The sequence below is a fragment of the Misgurnus anguillicaudatus genome, chromosome 8, assembly GCF_027580225.2.
Source record: "Misgurnus anguillicaudatus chromosome 8, ASM2758022v2, whole genome shotgun sequence".
Taxonomy (NCBI): domain Eukaryota; kingdom Metazoa; phylum Chordata; class Actinopteri; order Cypriniformes; family Cobitidae; genus Misgurnus; species Misgurnus anguillicaudatus.
In genome coordinates this window covers 13,851,500-13,867,972 of record NC_073344.2, presented here as the reverse complement: position 1 = coordinate 13,867,972, position 16,473 = coordinate 13,851,500, and the positions used below count along the sequence as shown (strand labels likewise).

At 37.1% G+C, this 16,473-nt stretch overlaps 2 protein-coding genes across 2 annotated transcripts in view; one reads left to right on the top strand and one right to left on the bottom strand.

The window, feature by feature from the left end:
- Positions 1–8,577, bottom strand: part of itpr1a (inositol 1,4,5-trisphosphate receptor, type 1a) — a 64,097-nt gene extending 55,520 nt beyond the window's left edge. The window contains 3 exon segments of the mRNA XM_073870347.1: positions 5,247–5,317; positions 5,917–6,025; positions 8,543–8,577. Of these exon segments, the coding sequence (XP_073726448.1) occupies positions 5,247–5,317; positions 5,917–6,008 (163 nt within the window). The 5' untranslated portion in view covers positions 6,009–6,025; positions 8,543–8,577.
- A 1,126-nt stretch (positions 8,578–9,703) lies between these two features.
- Positions 9,704–15,331, top strand: sumf1 (sulfatase modifying factor 1). The gene is made up of 9 exons (XM_055213863.2): positions 9,704–10,003; positions 10,088–10,261; positions 10,335–10,409; positions 11,734–11,816; positions 12,185–12,307; positions 12,476–12,590; positions 12,873–12,986; positions 13,314–13,373; positions 15,132–15,331. Exons 1-9 carry the CDS (start codon positions 9,767–9,769, stop codon positions 15,231–15,233), a joined length of 1,083 nt encoding a protein of 360 aa, XP_055069838.2. The 5' UTR covers positions 9,704–9,766; the 3' UTR covers positions 15,234–15,331.
- Positions 15,332–16,473: the final 1,142 nt, after the last annotated feature.

The window sequence follows — 16,473 nt, the reverse complement described above, 5'->3', positions numbered from 1 at the left end:
ATTATTATGCAAGGAACTGTTTTTTTTTTTTTTGCCTCGTTATTATACGCAAACATGCCTTATATAACGTAGGGAAATGATCGTTTGTCCTTTATTTATTTATTTTTTGCAGCAACCATGTCTGTGTCCTTAACGGAACTCTGTCAGGTACAGAGTGGAACGATGAACTTGAAAATCAACCATTCTGATGACTGGCGTCCCCATCCGAGTCACCACCTCAGTCATAAACTCACAAACACAAATACACTCAGTAATGCGCTTAATAAAGAAAGACTTAACTATGATTTTATCTGTGTTAACCTATGATATCAGTTATTGATGTATTTTAAATATTTACGTATTACTAGGCTTATCATACATGCATTGAAGTTTTAAAATGTATCTAATATAATACTGTAATTAAATTGAATGTTTTGGATACCACCATTAAATTATTTTGTGCATGTAAAACACAAGCAGCAATGTTTTTATTGAATTCAATTTTGAATTAAATTGAATGTTTTGCATAACACCATTAAATTATTTTGTGAATGTTAAACACAAGTAAATGTTTTATTTATTGGAGATAAAATGGCTGTTTAATTAATATAATACTTCAGTTTGTTAGGCACTAACAAGTGAAAATAGTTAGGTTTAAGTACATTTATTAAAACTCGATAGCTGTAATGCTTCTGTGCAGAAGGAAGCCCGTGAGCCACGAAGGTAAGTTTGCGAGCAGATTCATTTCCACTAATAGACAGCAGTCCGCTCATCGTGTTTTGTATTGCATCACTTATAGATCGTAAAACTTAAAATCGAGTTTAGTAAGATGTATACTACAGTCAGCTTTGGTTAACTATTGAAGCATCGTCTTTAAGGCTCAATGTGACCGCAGTATTTGTTGAACACTGCTGGCAGCGGCGACGTCTGTGTCCGTACCATTTTATCAATGAGAGCATAAGTTCGTATCTCTCTGCTCCCGAGTCATAAAGCTCGTCTTTAATTGAAATAATGTTTAATAACTTAAAAAATACGGCGTTTTTTAATTTCCTGAAAAATAATGGTTTTGGAGATACGGGGATCCCGCCCGACAGCTGCGAAATTGTAGATGGGAAATTTGTAAAAAAAAAAAAAAATTCCCCCTCTGTCTGGGCCCCATCCCGCCAATCGGGCCCTAGGCACGTGCCTAGTTTGCCTTTGGGTTAATCCGGCTCTGCATACACAACCACACACTCAACCTGATAAGAGCTACAGGGAAAAAGTGAAAATGCACTAACTTCATTCCAGCATAACTCCAGTCTTACCAAATAAGGAGAGAGGGGGAGTCAGCGAAATAGAAAGGGAGGGAGAGAGAGAGAAAGAGAGAGACTGTCTGTTCTCTGTTTCTAGTTTCTGGAGATTAAGCTGATAAAACACCAACGACCTTTTGGGGTCAATGGAGGAATGTACGTAGATAGACATATAAACACATGCACTCATCTGATGACCTAATGGACCGATTTTTTTTTACATTTCTGAAGAACATCAATGGAGTTTTCTGCAGAAAAAGCTGTTTTGCTATGCAAATGATATATTCTAGGTTTCTAAGCACTATGTTATGCCAAATGGTTGCCATTTGGCCCAGGTCAACAGAACCTTGTTTATGGTATACTCCTTAACTTCATTGGATTTTTTCCGTTTTTAGTCCACCAAGTAAACATAGTAAGTAAAATCAATTAGAAAAGCAATCACGTAACCTTCTTCATGATCTGATGTCATATGAAGAATAAGTTACAGATTAAAGTTAGGCTTTGGTTTAAAATAGCAACAGCAATGCTTGCGCCACTAATAAGGAAACAAACTTTCAGTTCCCTATTTGATGTTCATCTTTTTAATATTCATTCATCCATCCTTCATCTGCAAAAAAATTAAGTCTTTGGTAAAATGGTGGGACGAATTATTGACTTATACACGCGTACACATAAAGAACAATTTCACAAATGGTAGTAAAAGAAAATGGACAATCACATGCCTCCATTTTGTTTTGGAGTGTGTTTATATTTGAGGGAAATTGTAGGCATTCCTCTCTAGTGGGGCTCGCTGAACATCAGGCTATTATTTCTGTCTCTCTCTCTCTATTTATTACACACACAAACACACTTTGCAGAATAACACTGGGTTTATTTATAGCAGGATCACATTGCAAAGATAAATGCACCTGAAAGACAGTAATAGATGAACTTAAAGGAAAAGTTCACTCAAAAATAAGACAATTTTTCCAACTAATACAACGGTTTTGATTGTTTGTCACTTTCCTCAGAAATTACCCATAAGAGCAGCAGAAGGACAGAAACTTTCGCTTTATGCTTTGTGGGGTTTAATCTGCGTGATAATCAGGCATTCCTGTAGCTCAATTCTCAAATTAGTTGTAATCTTATATACGCATCCCAAATGTTTTCAATGGCGTCAGATCCGGGTTATACTCGGATTCTGCTTTGCAGAATAACCTGCAGAAATGAGTTATGGGTTTGGTGTCAATAATATTACTGTGGGTTCCCACCAGCCGCGTTTGAGGCATCAAATTCGCGTCTACCGCGTCTAGTTTGGCGCTTGAACATTTTGAGTTTACTCGCTTCATTTGCGCATGAAATTCTAGTAATCGAGACATTCATGCAGAAATTCGCGTTATGGGAGGGGCTTCTGCAACTCCTGTAATCACATCACTACTAGAGCAAGCTAACGTGGCGTTCAAAATTTTCAACTTGCGCGTTTCCCGCGGCAACGCTCAATTCTCGCCTTTCTCGCGAACTAGAAGCACAAATGAGGCGGAATCGCGTCTACCGCAGCGCATTAAACGCCTCATTCATGCCGCGAGACCTCCAGACGCCCGTCAACGTGTCTTCACATTGACTTAACATAAAAATCACTTGTGCTTGACGCCTCTACCGCGGCTGGTGTAAACGCAGCATTAGACCTTACATTACACATTTTGATATGCTACTTTTAAATGTGTGAAGATTATTGGTGAATTATCAGCCATCAATTTCAGCTGTTACTTACACAAAGCTTCCATTTGACTAGAAAAGTCATACAGCATGGAAAGCATTATTTTAATTGTATTGTTCATATTATCAGTCTCTTAATTCATTATAGAAAAAAAACAGGGTTTAGTAAATATATGAGTTGAACAACATTCAGCGGCTAAAAGAATTGGTGCAGTGACAAAAGCTGCGCTTGATGTATGAACACACTTACATACTAACACAAACACTCTCCTACTCTTGACCCAGCTTCTTGGTGTCACCAGCAGATGCATTGTAAGTGATGTAGAGAGATTAGAGGCCAATTAACTTCAACTACACACAGAGGCATCATGCCCTTTCAAACTGGGGCACGTGCCCCCTCAATTTTTTGAGCCAAACGGATTTTGCATGCAACCTCCAAATCAAAAAAGAGCCCATTAATGTGTTACTATATGCACCATATTATCATTTCTGTGCTGCATCCTCATCACTCTTCAGATTTTCGCCCGTTTTGATAGGGCTTTTTGATCATGTTACATGTTGCTTTATTCAGACGGCAGGTGCAGCGCCACAACAGCGCATTCGCAGATGTCATTAGCATTTGAGCGCATTCGCAGGGTCCTTGTTGCTGCATTTTGTTATTTAAAGAATTAAAATGTGGTCAGAAATGCTCACTACACTTCAATGGCACAATTGAGCAGCTTTAAAGATGTCATTAAACAAAATGTAAATAAATATAAATGTCATTTCAGATGTAACAAATGTCATTACTCTGATTGAATAAATTGATATTCAGTACTGTGCAAAAGTCTTACTGTGTGTTCACACCAGCTGCGTTTGAGGCGTCAAATTCGCGTCTACTGCTTCTAGTTTGCCGCTTGAACATTTTGAGTTTACTTGAAAGCCACGCGTGAAATTCGAGTCATCGAGACATTCACGCGGAAATTCGCGTCATGGGAGGGGCTTCTGTGACTCCGCTCTTTTTTGTAATCACGTCACTACTAGAGCAAGCTCCTGATTGGTTAATGCAGTGCGTTTCTCTGGCAAAGTTAACATTTTTCAACTCGCGCTTTTCCGCAGCAATGCTCAATTCGCGGCATTCGCGCGTGTACCGAGCTAAACGCCTCATTCGCGCCGTGAGACTTCCAGACACGCGTCAAAGCATCTTCACATTGACTTAACATTGAAATTACCCGCGCTTGACGCCTCTACCACGGCTGGTGTGAACGCAGCATTAGGCCACCACCACCAGACTTATTATCCATATTTATTCTTCAATCTATTTTATTAAGATACAAACAGAAAATACAGGAAATATGTACAAATTTTTTTTTATTTTAATTCTAAATGTCTTCTTTAGGCATCGTCGGTGTTTAGTGTGACCTCTCTTAACACACCTAAACACATTTTGAGTGTTTTTAAGCAGAATGAAGTAAAAAGATTAATTTCTTTAAAATTAGAAATTAGAATTTAATTTTATTTAGGTTTAAGAGATCCTGCAGTTTCCTGCTATTGCTCAAGTGGAAGGGGAGTTAAAAAAAAATTTGACATATCAGTTTACATTTTTATACAGTTTTTAATACTATATAAACATTTCTTGTATTTTCTGGATGTATTCTATTAAAGAGACTGATAAACAATTATATATAATTACTATAACATTGCAAAAACAACAAATCTAATTCTGGCATAATGGCCTAAGACTTTGCACAGTACTGTACGTATTTGACATAAAAGTTGGTCAAAACTTTTATTTTGGTTGTTTTCACATGAAGGCAGGGGGGGGCTCAGAAGATTGTTAGAAATGTTAGTGGAAGTGCCAAGGAAAAGACTGTGAAAGCTCTATAATATTTCTTTTTTGTTTATGCACAAATTTCTGTGCACAATGTGCCCCCTTAAAAATAATCGGTGCATGACGCCCCTGACTGCACACAATCGTTGCGTTTAAAGTGTTATCATTCATCAGGTCTCTTAACTAAATCGATCTGTGCTCTTTGTGTTGGTAACATTTTCCACAGCAAAGTAAACCTCCACAAAAGTAAGATCAGACTGTTCTACACTACATATTATACGTGTTAAGATTTGATTGACAGTAATACAATCTAGCTTTACAATAAATTGGCTAAATAGTTGGTAAATAAAGTTATTTTCAGAAGCTTTTCTCCCGGGTACATATGACCTTTGACTACACAGTTCTGCATAAGTAACTTAACTTCCTGTTTTAACTAAAAATAAATCACCACAACACACACAGTGACTTCTCACCCCTGAACTTTTTGGGTGGGTTGTTCAGGTCCCCTGCGTCGGGTTGGACAACACATCGGTCATCAACCAACCTGAATAGAAGAAACAAGAGTGTTACTGTGTGTAGGTCTGCCTGTATGCGTATTTGTGCTTTTGGTTTGTGCATTTGTATGTGTGCATCCAAATTTAGCCTTTTTGGCCCATAGCAGCAGCTAACTGGACATAATCCAAATTCCACAACCAGTTTGCCACAAACATACAAAATATACACAGAGTTAAACTGCTGACAACTGGTTAGATGAATTACAGTCTTATCTACAAATACATTTTATCATTAACCCACAGGAAACTATATGCATGCTTGACTTTTTTACAAGATTAGTCAGCAGAAAAAGAGATACATGTTGAAGTATTAATGAAAACATTGAAAATACCTAAGCCATTTCAAATCTGTAAATCTAGACCTTTATTTAATAAATGAGCTGCCGGTTAAGCTTATTCATTATTTAACTACACATTGACCACCCTTGGTCGCCCTAATAATGAGCCCTGTGAGTTCTATCAGCGGCCCTGATGCACATTACAGCCATTAAACCACATTCAGTGACACAGGAAACATTTCAACATGTGATTCTTAATTATATAACGCTGTCATAGGGCCCGGGAAAATAAACCGGGACAACAAACTCACCCTAGTGTGCTTATGAAGCCACTGGTAGAGCCTTCTGCATAAAGGGAGCATACGTCCCCAATGTGCAGGAAACTTGACATTTTATCCACCATGGCAACCACACCACCACCTGCAGAGGTCAGAGGGTAAAAGGTCAGACGTCAAGCAAAAACAAAATGTATTTGTGACTGAACATCAATTAAAATCTAATGTCTTCAAAGAAAACATCACTCTTTAAAAAACACAATTGGCCATCTCCATGGCCATGGACTAAAAAAGGTATGCAGAAGGTACATTGCATAATTATATGCACATGCATATACATCATTTATTTCATTACAAAACATAAAGATTTTGTTAAAGCAGTGTGTAAATTTTAGTACATCTAGTGGTAAGGTTGCATATTGAAACCAACGTTTCAGTCCACCGTTCACCGAAACGCATAGAGAAGCTACGGTAGCCGCCACCGGACAACCATGTCATCGTTGGAGACAACTTAGTAAAAAAAGTTTGTCCGTTAACGGAATAGTCCAAGAAAAATCCAGATAATTTACTCACCACCATGTCATCCAAGGTGTTGATGTCTTTCTTTGTTCAGTCGAGGGGAAGTTGTGTTTTTTTGAGGACAACATTGCAGGATTTTTCTCATTTTAGTGGACTTTGATGGACACCAACACTTAACACTTAACACGTAACAGTTTTTTTCAACGAAGTTTCAAAGGACTATAAACGATCCCGAACGAGGCATAAGGGTCTTATCTAACAAAACGATTTTCATTTTTGACAGGAAAAATGTAAAATATGCACCTTTAAACCACAACTTTTCGTCTAGGTCCGGTCCAGCGCGACCTAACATAAATGCGTAGTGACGTAGGGAGGTCACGTGTTACATATATAAAACGAACATTTGCGGACCATTTTAAACAATAAACTGACACAAAGACATTAATTACTATCATTTAACATACAACAATGTCGGAACGGCCCTCTTTCAACACACTTGTAAACATTGGGGCGGAGTTTCACGTTCGTCCTCTGTGACGTCTTGACGTATTGCGTGAGGTCACGCTGACGCTTTCATGACCGGCCCTGGACGAGAAATTGTGGTTTAAAAGTGTATATTTGTTGTTTTTGTTGTCAAGGGTGACAGTTGTTTCGCTAGATAATACCCTTATGCCTCGTTTGGGATCGTTTAGAGTCCTTTGAAACTCCGTTGAAAAAACTGTTACGTGTTGAGTTAAGTGTTAAGTGTTGTGGTCCATTAAGATGAGAAAAACATAGTTTTCCTCACAAAACGTGGTTTCTTCTCGACTGAGCAAGGAAAGAGGGACATCAGCGTTTTGGATGACATGGTGGTGAGTAAATTATCTGGATTTTTATTTTAAGAAAATTGACTAATCCTTTAAAGGCTTCTGTAGAAACAAAATGGCGACTTCCATGTAACCCTCTGTGTATGTAGATAAAAATGTCTCCTTCTAAGGTAATAAAAACATAACAGTTCATTATGAAAGGTCTTTATACACCCCTGATAATATAGTTATGTATTTTATATTGCATTTAAAAAGAGATCGTTATAAAAGTTACACACTGCACCTTAAAAGAAATGTTTTGTAATGAAAGTTGGGCTAAAAAAACTTTACATCTCCAGACAGACAAGCCAACAGATTGATTAAAGTGTTGATTTATTGTCAATATAAGTTGCAAAGTTCAAAGTAAATTCTGGAGTTAAGGAAGTAAACAAAACATTTAACAAAGAACTTCTTAGGCAGATACCTACTATACTTGATAAAAAATACTGTATACCTGGAATAAACTGTGATCACAGACACTTTTTCTTTGTAACTGTTGCACATAACCTGTTTAACAGACACTGTTAAACTTAAAACTGTATTATCATTACCACCACAAAGTCTTCCTGTTAACCAGATTTGATTAACAAATGAATAGCAGCAGAACTGTCAATATGCATAGATAGAGAGAGAGAGAGAGAGAGAGAGAGAGAGAGAGAGAGAGAGAGAGAGAGAGAGAGAGAGAGCGATTTGCATAGGACTACTTTTCGACCCAACTACCTGCACATTACAGCTTAAAGTTTTACAAAAATATCAACATTAAAATGACAAAAAATACAGCTATTTTATTTATCTAATTGCGTTTTTGCAGTTTAATCAGGGGCTAAAAGTGTAATGCATACAGTACAGTCAAAAAGAAATTGTTTTTAAACATCAGTTTCAGACAAATCAACAAAAGGTCATACAACAGAAAGTACGCGATCGTAATAAAGTGAATAAAATCAAAGCAGTGTGCATTTATGACGTGCGTTACTCAAAATGTAAAAACCTAACGGAACGATTATTTACTTTAAATCATCGTGGCATTCGTTGCATATCGCGATTCCCCGCATAAGCAATACATCAAGACTGTATAACTACTTAAATTTACGCATCCCTTGCTTAGTTTGTCTTGTTTTACAACTACATTTTTACATCTAAATTTCTCATAACAGTTTTTCTAACGTAGGGGCGGGTTCTGGATAGTCGCACGATGCTCTCTCTCTCGCTCTCTCTCTCTCTCTCTCAGATAAGATAAATATTTAATGAAACATAAGTTCAAAACTCCTAGTGGTCTGTTTATGAGGTGTAGATCTCACCTCTCTCACGTGAAGTTGTAACAAAGGTATCCGCTGTATTTTCCCCAACGTTGCGTTCTCTGTTTGACAAAGTTATGTTTCTGACTCTTCATAGAGTCCAGCAGCGGTCCATCGCCCCGTTCGTCTCTTTTCGGCTTGCCGAGTGACTCTGTGAAAAGACTACGATGGGTTTCTGGGAAATTGTGTGTCAGGGCTGCAACGACACTGTTGAATTTAACATTCTGCTGCAATTCAAGAACTACAAGACCCAGAATGTATTCACTTGTCGTCTTATTGGTACCGTTGGCAAGCTATCTATTTGAAAAAGTAAAGTTTTTCAATTACTTAAGTACGATTAAAGCATTTAACAATTGTTCTCGTTTTTTTAAATGACAAATTCTTGGGAGATATTTTTCAAATAATAGGTATAAATAAAAGTTACAAAAAAAAGATTTTTGCTAATGTATACTATAGTATTCTGTATTATTAACTGATACGCTGTAGTAAGTGTTGTAATATACTTTATACTCACTGTGGGGTTCAAAATACTGAAATATTAGAATTTTCCTTCAGTTTACTATAGTAAATACTAAAGTATTTTGTGGGTTTGCTGTTGTTTCTATCATAAAAGAAACCATAATTGCTTACATTTAAAAGAAACCTTGTATTAAAGATGGTGCAACTGGATACACATGACAAAATGTGGTTGGTTGACCCCTAATGGTAGATACCGTAATTACAGTCATAGGTGCAATATAATGCATGACTGCTAGACACCCCTTTAATCTCTTTCAGCTACATCTGCAGGGGACCAGCTAAGCCAGGCAGCACAAAAATATTATACCGTTACAGGGGGTGGCTCCTAAATATGTGAAATAGATGTCTTGTAATTTTTTCCACTGTCTACTTCATGGATCTAATCAGTAACTTTTAAACTTGGCTCAAAACGTTTCCATGAGCCGAAGAGTGCAGCGTCCTGGCCATCTATCTCCAGATCCAACTGGCACAATTTCTCGTAGAGAAACAGTCAGAAAAGCGCATAAAAATTTAAAGAGCTGCGCAGACTAACGGGCGTATGACACCAAAGAACCGCGATAGCTATTTAAAACCCCGTCTTTTGAATCGCTCTCGCGGTACTTTGACGTCTTCCACCTGTCGTTTCTTGCTGCAAATGTCAGCTGACTGATCACATGACTTGATCCTTTCCGGAAGTATGGTGCACGATGAGCAAAGTTAATCCTGGCTATGGCATCAACATTAAACACGTTTGTGGTTTTATTTCTCTGCGTTTCGGCAGCATGTTGTGATATTGGCGACACGCCGTCCTCGGAGTCGCAGGACTGTGGCTGTAAGGGACTGAAAAGGGACGAGACAGTTGACATAAGTGAAGAAAACACACTAAATCATCACGACGGTGCAAACATATACACCGAAACAGCAAACAAAATACTTCACACGCCAGAACGTGACATACGTAGTAAGGTACATGTGTTTTGCATAAATAAATAAAGTTCACGAGTCTAAATAAAGTTCCTGAGTAAGTATATTTATTTGGTGTGTATGTAGTTGGTTCTCCTGCAGGGAGGTTGGTTTTTAATGGGTACAGATGATCCAGGAATTCCACAGGATGGAGAAGGACCTCAGAGGAGAGTGTGGCTGGACCCTTTTTACATTGAGGAGCATGAGGTCACAAACCAGCAGTTCCAGTCCTTCATCAACCAGACAGGTTACATCACAGAGGTACATTGAAATTACCTACTACAGGGACACATAAGACAAATGATACATGCACACTCACTGTCTGTGTCTGTAGGCTGAGCGTTTTGGAGACTCGTTTGTTTTTGAGGGACTGCTGAGTGAGGAGGTGAAGAGCACCCTGTCACAAGCGGTAAGAGACATGCACTATAGAGACTGTATGCTATGCTTTAATATTTTTTAGGCAAGCATCCTTTTCTTCTTTCATTCATCCTTCTTTTTAGAAATTTGTAGTTGACATGCCAATCAGTGACCACACAATATTTTTATACATGATTTTTGTTACCTTATTTAATCGAGAGACTAGCTTTTTGCTCCTTTACTACAGTAATTATAGTGTAACACTGCATGGTAGGAACTATTTATAAAAGTAAGCAAACTGGAAATAAAGCTAAAAGGTTATTTATATGGGTGGAAAATCTGAAAAGGCATTGTGACCGACTGCTTACAGTACTTAAAAAACATATTTAAAATTATAAGATGAAATCCTGATGAAGGTAAAAGTTCATATCTTTATTTGTTAGTTCAGTGTAAAATTTATGATCACTAAATGAGAATTTGTGTGGGACTAGAGAACACAGTGACTTGGAAAGATAAAGGTAAGATGAACATTAAAGGGACATTCCACTTTTTTTGAAAATATACTAATTTTCCAGCTCCCCTAGAGTTAAACATTTGATTCTTACCATTTTGAAATCCATTCAGCTGATCTCCGGGTCTGGAACTAGCACTTTTGGCATGGCTTGGCGCAGTCCATTGAATCTGATTGGACCAGTGGCATCGCGCTAGAAAATAACCAAATCAGTGACTTTGCTGATGTAACATGGGTGCAGGAGGCGTAGTGATATTACACACTGCCTGAAAATAGTCCCCTTGGTTACTTTCAATGGCAGGGGACTGTTTTCGGGCGGTGCGTGGTGTCACTGCGCCTGCTGCAGCCATGTTACAGCAGCAAAGTCTTTAATTATTACGCCAGAATGACAGTATAGTTCCTAACCATATCTGCCTAGAAAATCACAACATTCAATTTTCTGTCGCTCTTAGTACACGATGTAACTACAGAAGAGTCGAATTTTAAATAGGAAAATATTGAAACTCTTTGGTTATTTTTTGCCCGATGCTAATGGTCTAATCAGATTCAATGGATTCTGCTAAGCTATGCTAAAAGTGCTAGCGCCAGACCCGGAGATCAGCTGAATGGATTCCAAAACTGTAAGAATCAAATGTTTAACTTTAGGGAAGCTGGAAAATGAGTGAAAAAGTGGAATGCCCCTTTAAAAGCAGGTAATAAAACTTCAAATATGGTAAAATAATGAGCCTGTGGATTTGTGCATGCATGAACAGCTCAAGATCATAATCTCCAAATAGAGCCAAGAATAGATGGTTGGCTTTGCTGTGCTTATCCAACAGTTTATACGTTTACACTTTAACAGGATGTCCATGTATATTCATCATAGGTGGCTGCTGCTCCTTGGTGGTCACCAGTTAAAGGGGCAGACTGGATACATCCAGAAGGGCAAGATTCAACAATAAAACACAGGTGAAAATGGTATCAAAATATATTAAACTGCATTTTTATATAGAGCGGCACTGTAATCAGAACAGGAAATTAACCACAAATTGGATGTGGGGGGGGGGGGTATTTTATTGCAAAGGCATATCTCCCAGACCATAAATACTGTTGTTTAGGAACAAGTATGCACTCTTGAAATCCCTTTTGTGAGGAACAGATATCCCCAAACCATAAAATGTATTGCTGGTGGACAATAAAGTTAATTTCCTTTAAATGAATTGCACTGGAGCATTGCCATGCAACATGATTCTTGTTTGAATCTGAGTCACACAACATGTGCATGTCAAAAACACTGTATGCCATATTATTGAATGCAAATTCTGTTTTGTACCTAGAATGAATCACCCAGTGCTGCATGTGTCCTGGGCTGACGCTCAGGCTTACTGTCGCTGGGCCGAGCGCAGACTTCCCACTGAAGCCGAGTGGGAGTTAGCCTGTAGAGGAGGATTGCAGGATAGGTCTGTCTGTGTTTTGGAATAAATCTGAGACTTTTGTTCATTTTAATATATATATATATATATATATATATATATATATATATATATATATATATATATATATATATATATATATATATATATATATATATATATATATTCTCAGATTCTCTACATTTTTCTCGCTAGAATGTATCCATGGGGAAATAAACTGATGCCTAAGGGGCAGCACTATGCTAACCTGTGGCAGGGAGATTTTCCTAATCACAACACAGCAGAGGATGGCTATATCAACACATCACCGGTAACGAAAAGTAAAATTAACAATTAAATGAGAATAACTAAGACTGAAATGTAAAATGTGGATTAAAAGTTCACACTGGCAGTTTGGGTTTCAAATATAATTCAAACATTGAAATAATAAACAATACAAAACTTTGTCTAAAATTTATATTAATTCATATCAAGTTTTCAGTTATGGGGTGGTTTCCTGGACTTGTGAACCCCCCTGTACTGTATATTGTCATGTTAAGGCAATTTGCATTTTTCCTTGATCATAATATATTTCAGTCTGTGTTTTTGACAGGTGATGTCATTTCCTGCCAATGGCTTTGGTCTGTATGACATGGTTGGGAATGCATGGGAATGGACAGCAGACTGGTGGAATGTTCATCACACTACAGAGGAAAAATACAACCCCGTAAGACTTATTTGGGTCTAGCATCCATATTTAATAACTCTGAAAATCCACCGGTGGGCCCAAAACTGCATCATCAAAAAATATATATAACTTGTGATACACAAAGTTTTCTGTAAAATAAGAATTTTTTTAGCAATTTACTCCAAATGATGTGGGTAGATTACACTTTTAAATTCAAGCATGCCCAATTCTGCAAAAATTCTAGTTATATTGTCTAGAGAGAGTCTAAGTATTTCCTTATATTCGATTATACTGGTAATGCATTTACCCATAGTAAAACTATGCTTATCTTTGGTCCTTATTTCATGTTTCTCAATTTACCTACAGAAAGGACCAGAATCAGGGACAGACAGAGTCAAGAAAGGAGGCTCTTATATGTGCCACAAGGTAAGGCAAACAGATACACACTAGGACACAGATACTGAGCTGAAGTGTTATAGTACTTTGCAGTGAAAGGAAAGCAGATCTGCACACATTTACTGAAAGTCAAACACAAATTATAATATGTGACCCAGTCATAAGGGTCATTTTTTATATATCATCTGATATCATCAAAATTGGAACAAATAAGCTTTCCATTGATGTATGGTTTGTTAGGATAGGACAATATTTGGCTGAGATATAACTATTTAAACATCAAAATATTAAGAAAATCGGCTTTCAAGTTGTCCAACCTTAGCAACACATATTACTAATTATATATATTGACTAATATATATATATATTTGCAGTAGGAAATGTACTAGATATCTTCATGGAACATAATCTTTATTTAAAGGAACAGTATGTAAGAAATGTATATCAATTAATCATAAAATGGCCCTGATATGTCACTAGACATTAAGAAATCATTTTAATTTCAAATACTTATATCACTGACAACAGTGGTCTGGCCAGGATATTGTCATTCAAAAAGTGTAGTTGCAGCCCTCAACTGATGTTTATGTTGTCATGTTGTGTATTGGCCACCAGTTGAGTGCTTGCAGTACCAGTTTTAGCCACAAGTTTTGTGATTGCAGTACCAGTTTTGGCCACAATCCTACATACTGTTCCTTTAATATCTTAATGATTTTTGGCATAAAAGAAAAATGTATCATTTTGACCCATACTATGTATTCTTGGCTATTGCTACAAATGAAGAGTTTGGTTCCAAAACGCGATAAACGACATTTAAAAAAAAATTGTTACCACCAAAATCAGTATTGTATCAGGTCAGTATTAAAAAGTAATATCTTAATTTTACGCAAAATCTGATATCCGTTTTGTTATTCTGTCATCTTTTTTCCCAAAACACAATAAACACCAGTCCTCTTTCTCCGCAGCATGCAATAAATCCACTCAACAAATCACAGCGCACCATTCCACACATTTTAAACAATAATGGCCGCGTGTTGAATACACACGGAATCCTAGTTTTCCTCATCTACTTTGCACTTCATGATCAAAAAAAAAAAAAAACACCTTTTGCTTGTTCTCACATGACAGCATCAAGCTTCTGTCATGCTAACACATTGACCCCAGGGGATCTTATGAAAATCTTTCCATTATTTTACTCGAAGTCAACGAAAATCGAGCAGGACCAAAATTTTTTACAGCTGATCGCTGTCAAAAAAGCTCAGCGCTGACATCCCAAATATGACAGCAGCAATGACAGTGTTTTTAATATGACAAAGTAAGTGTTGTGATAATGCCATTAATTTTTATTTTTTTAATCAGTGTATACCACTAGTCAACAAAATAAATATAACATGGCAAAGATGAATGCACATTTATATTTTGATTCAATAGATTTATAGCATTTTGAAAAAAACTTGTAATGGATTTATTGCGTTTTGCCGAAAATATAAAAAAATAATCAATTTTTATAATAAATCTTTGAAAATCAAATTATGGATTTGATTTTTTATTATGTTTTTATAACCTAAAGATGCTATGTGAAAGTTTGTAACAGAAAATAGTGTTTTTCATCTTGTCATTTTCTTGGTATAGAAAACACGTTTTTACCGAAATTAGTCAAAATGGATTTATTGCGTTTTGGAACCAGACTCTTAAAATATACCCATGCAAATTAAGAATGGTTTTGTGGCCCAAGGTCACATATGATTATAAAGATTGTTAATAAATCTTGAATATCTTTTTCTGTAGTCATACTGCTACAGGTACAGGTGTGCGGCCCGTAGTCAGAACACCCCTGACAGCTCTGCCTCTAACCTGGGTTTCCGTTGCGCCTCTGACCCTGATCCATAAACTTAAACATCAGATTTTATACTGTCGTAAATTGAGAAGGTGCTTTGGCTTCTGAAGAAATAGGACTTAAATAGTAATAAAGGTATTTTTGTAAAGAATTTTTGTTATATTCATTTTATTCCTAAAGTGTGTGTGTGTGTGTGTGTGTGTGTGTGTGTGTGTGTGTGTGCGTGCATGCGCGTGTGCGTGTACATGCATTGTAGGGCTGGGTAAAAATATCGATTCATCAGTGCATTGCAATTATTTGTTCCTCAATTCAATATCGATTCATCAAATCCTATGAATCGATTCAGCCTACCGGCCAGTGGCGGCGCTGTGGGTGGGCAACACTCTAGCGCCTGCCCCCCGAGGTAATTTGATCCGGCCCTTTATGTAGTCTGTGAAAAAGACATCTCTAGAATAAATAAATGTAGAATTAAAATAAATGTAGTTGGACAACGGGCCCTACAGTTACGAGTTGATGAGCGTGCATCTGTTACAGCATGAGATGCAGAGCGCGAGTCACGTGACTGGCGCGAGCAGCTGTGTCACGTGTTGAGCCGCTCGCGCCCGCATATCAAGACGGGATGACTGACAGGGGTGAGACCATGGACTCTATGGCTGTTTTAACTTCTTGTATTTCCATCTTACAAAACCACCTTTTCCGACGGTTGTTGTTTGATATGTCGGCTTAATGATGACTTGCTTATCCACAATGACATTAGATGTCTTAATAAAGGAAACGCATTGAAACGATTAGTAACAGTAGTAACGCGTATCTACTGACAAACATATACCTGATTTTACTGCTCTAACGAAATCTAAAAGTATAATTTCTCTTATTAGAAGCTAGACTAATGTTTGCCAATTATTAAGATAGCTGTTGTAGTTTAAATAGGGGTAGTGAAATAATTAGCTTTGACAAAAACAGCATAAAACAATGTTATGTTGCATATTGTAAACTTTTTTGTTATGTGTACTAAAGTGAGTAAATAAGTCAAATTCTCAATGAGTGTGATATGGCTCTTATTTACCCCTTTAAATGTAAAGCATCTTACAGTGCACTTATGTTGTTATGCAGTTTTAAAATACAACATATGAACATGTCTGAATGTAGAAAAAGCCTACTTGGACATCTTACAATGCACTAATTTTGTTGTATGCAGTTTGAAAATACATGTTTGTAGAAAAAGCCTATTGTACAATGCACTGATTTTGTTGTTATGCAGTTTAAATATAAATGTAGTCATAATCACTGATA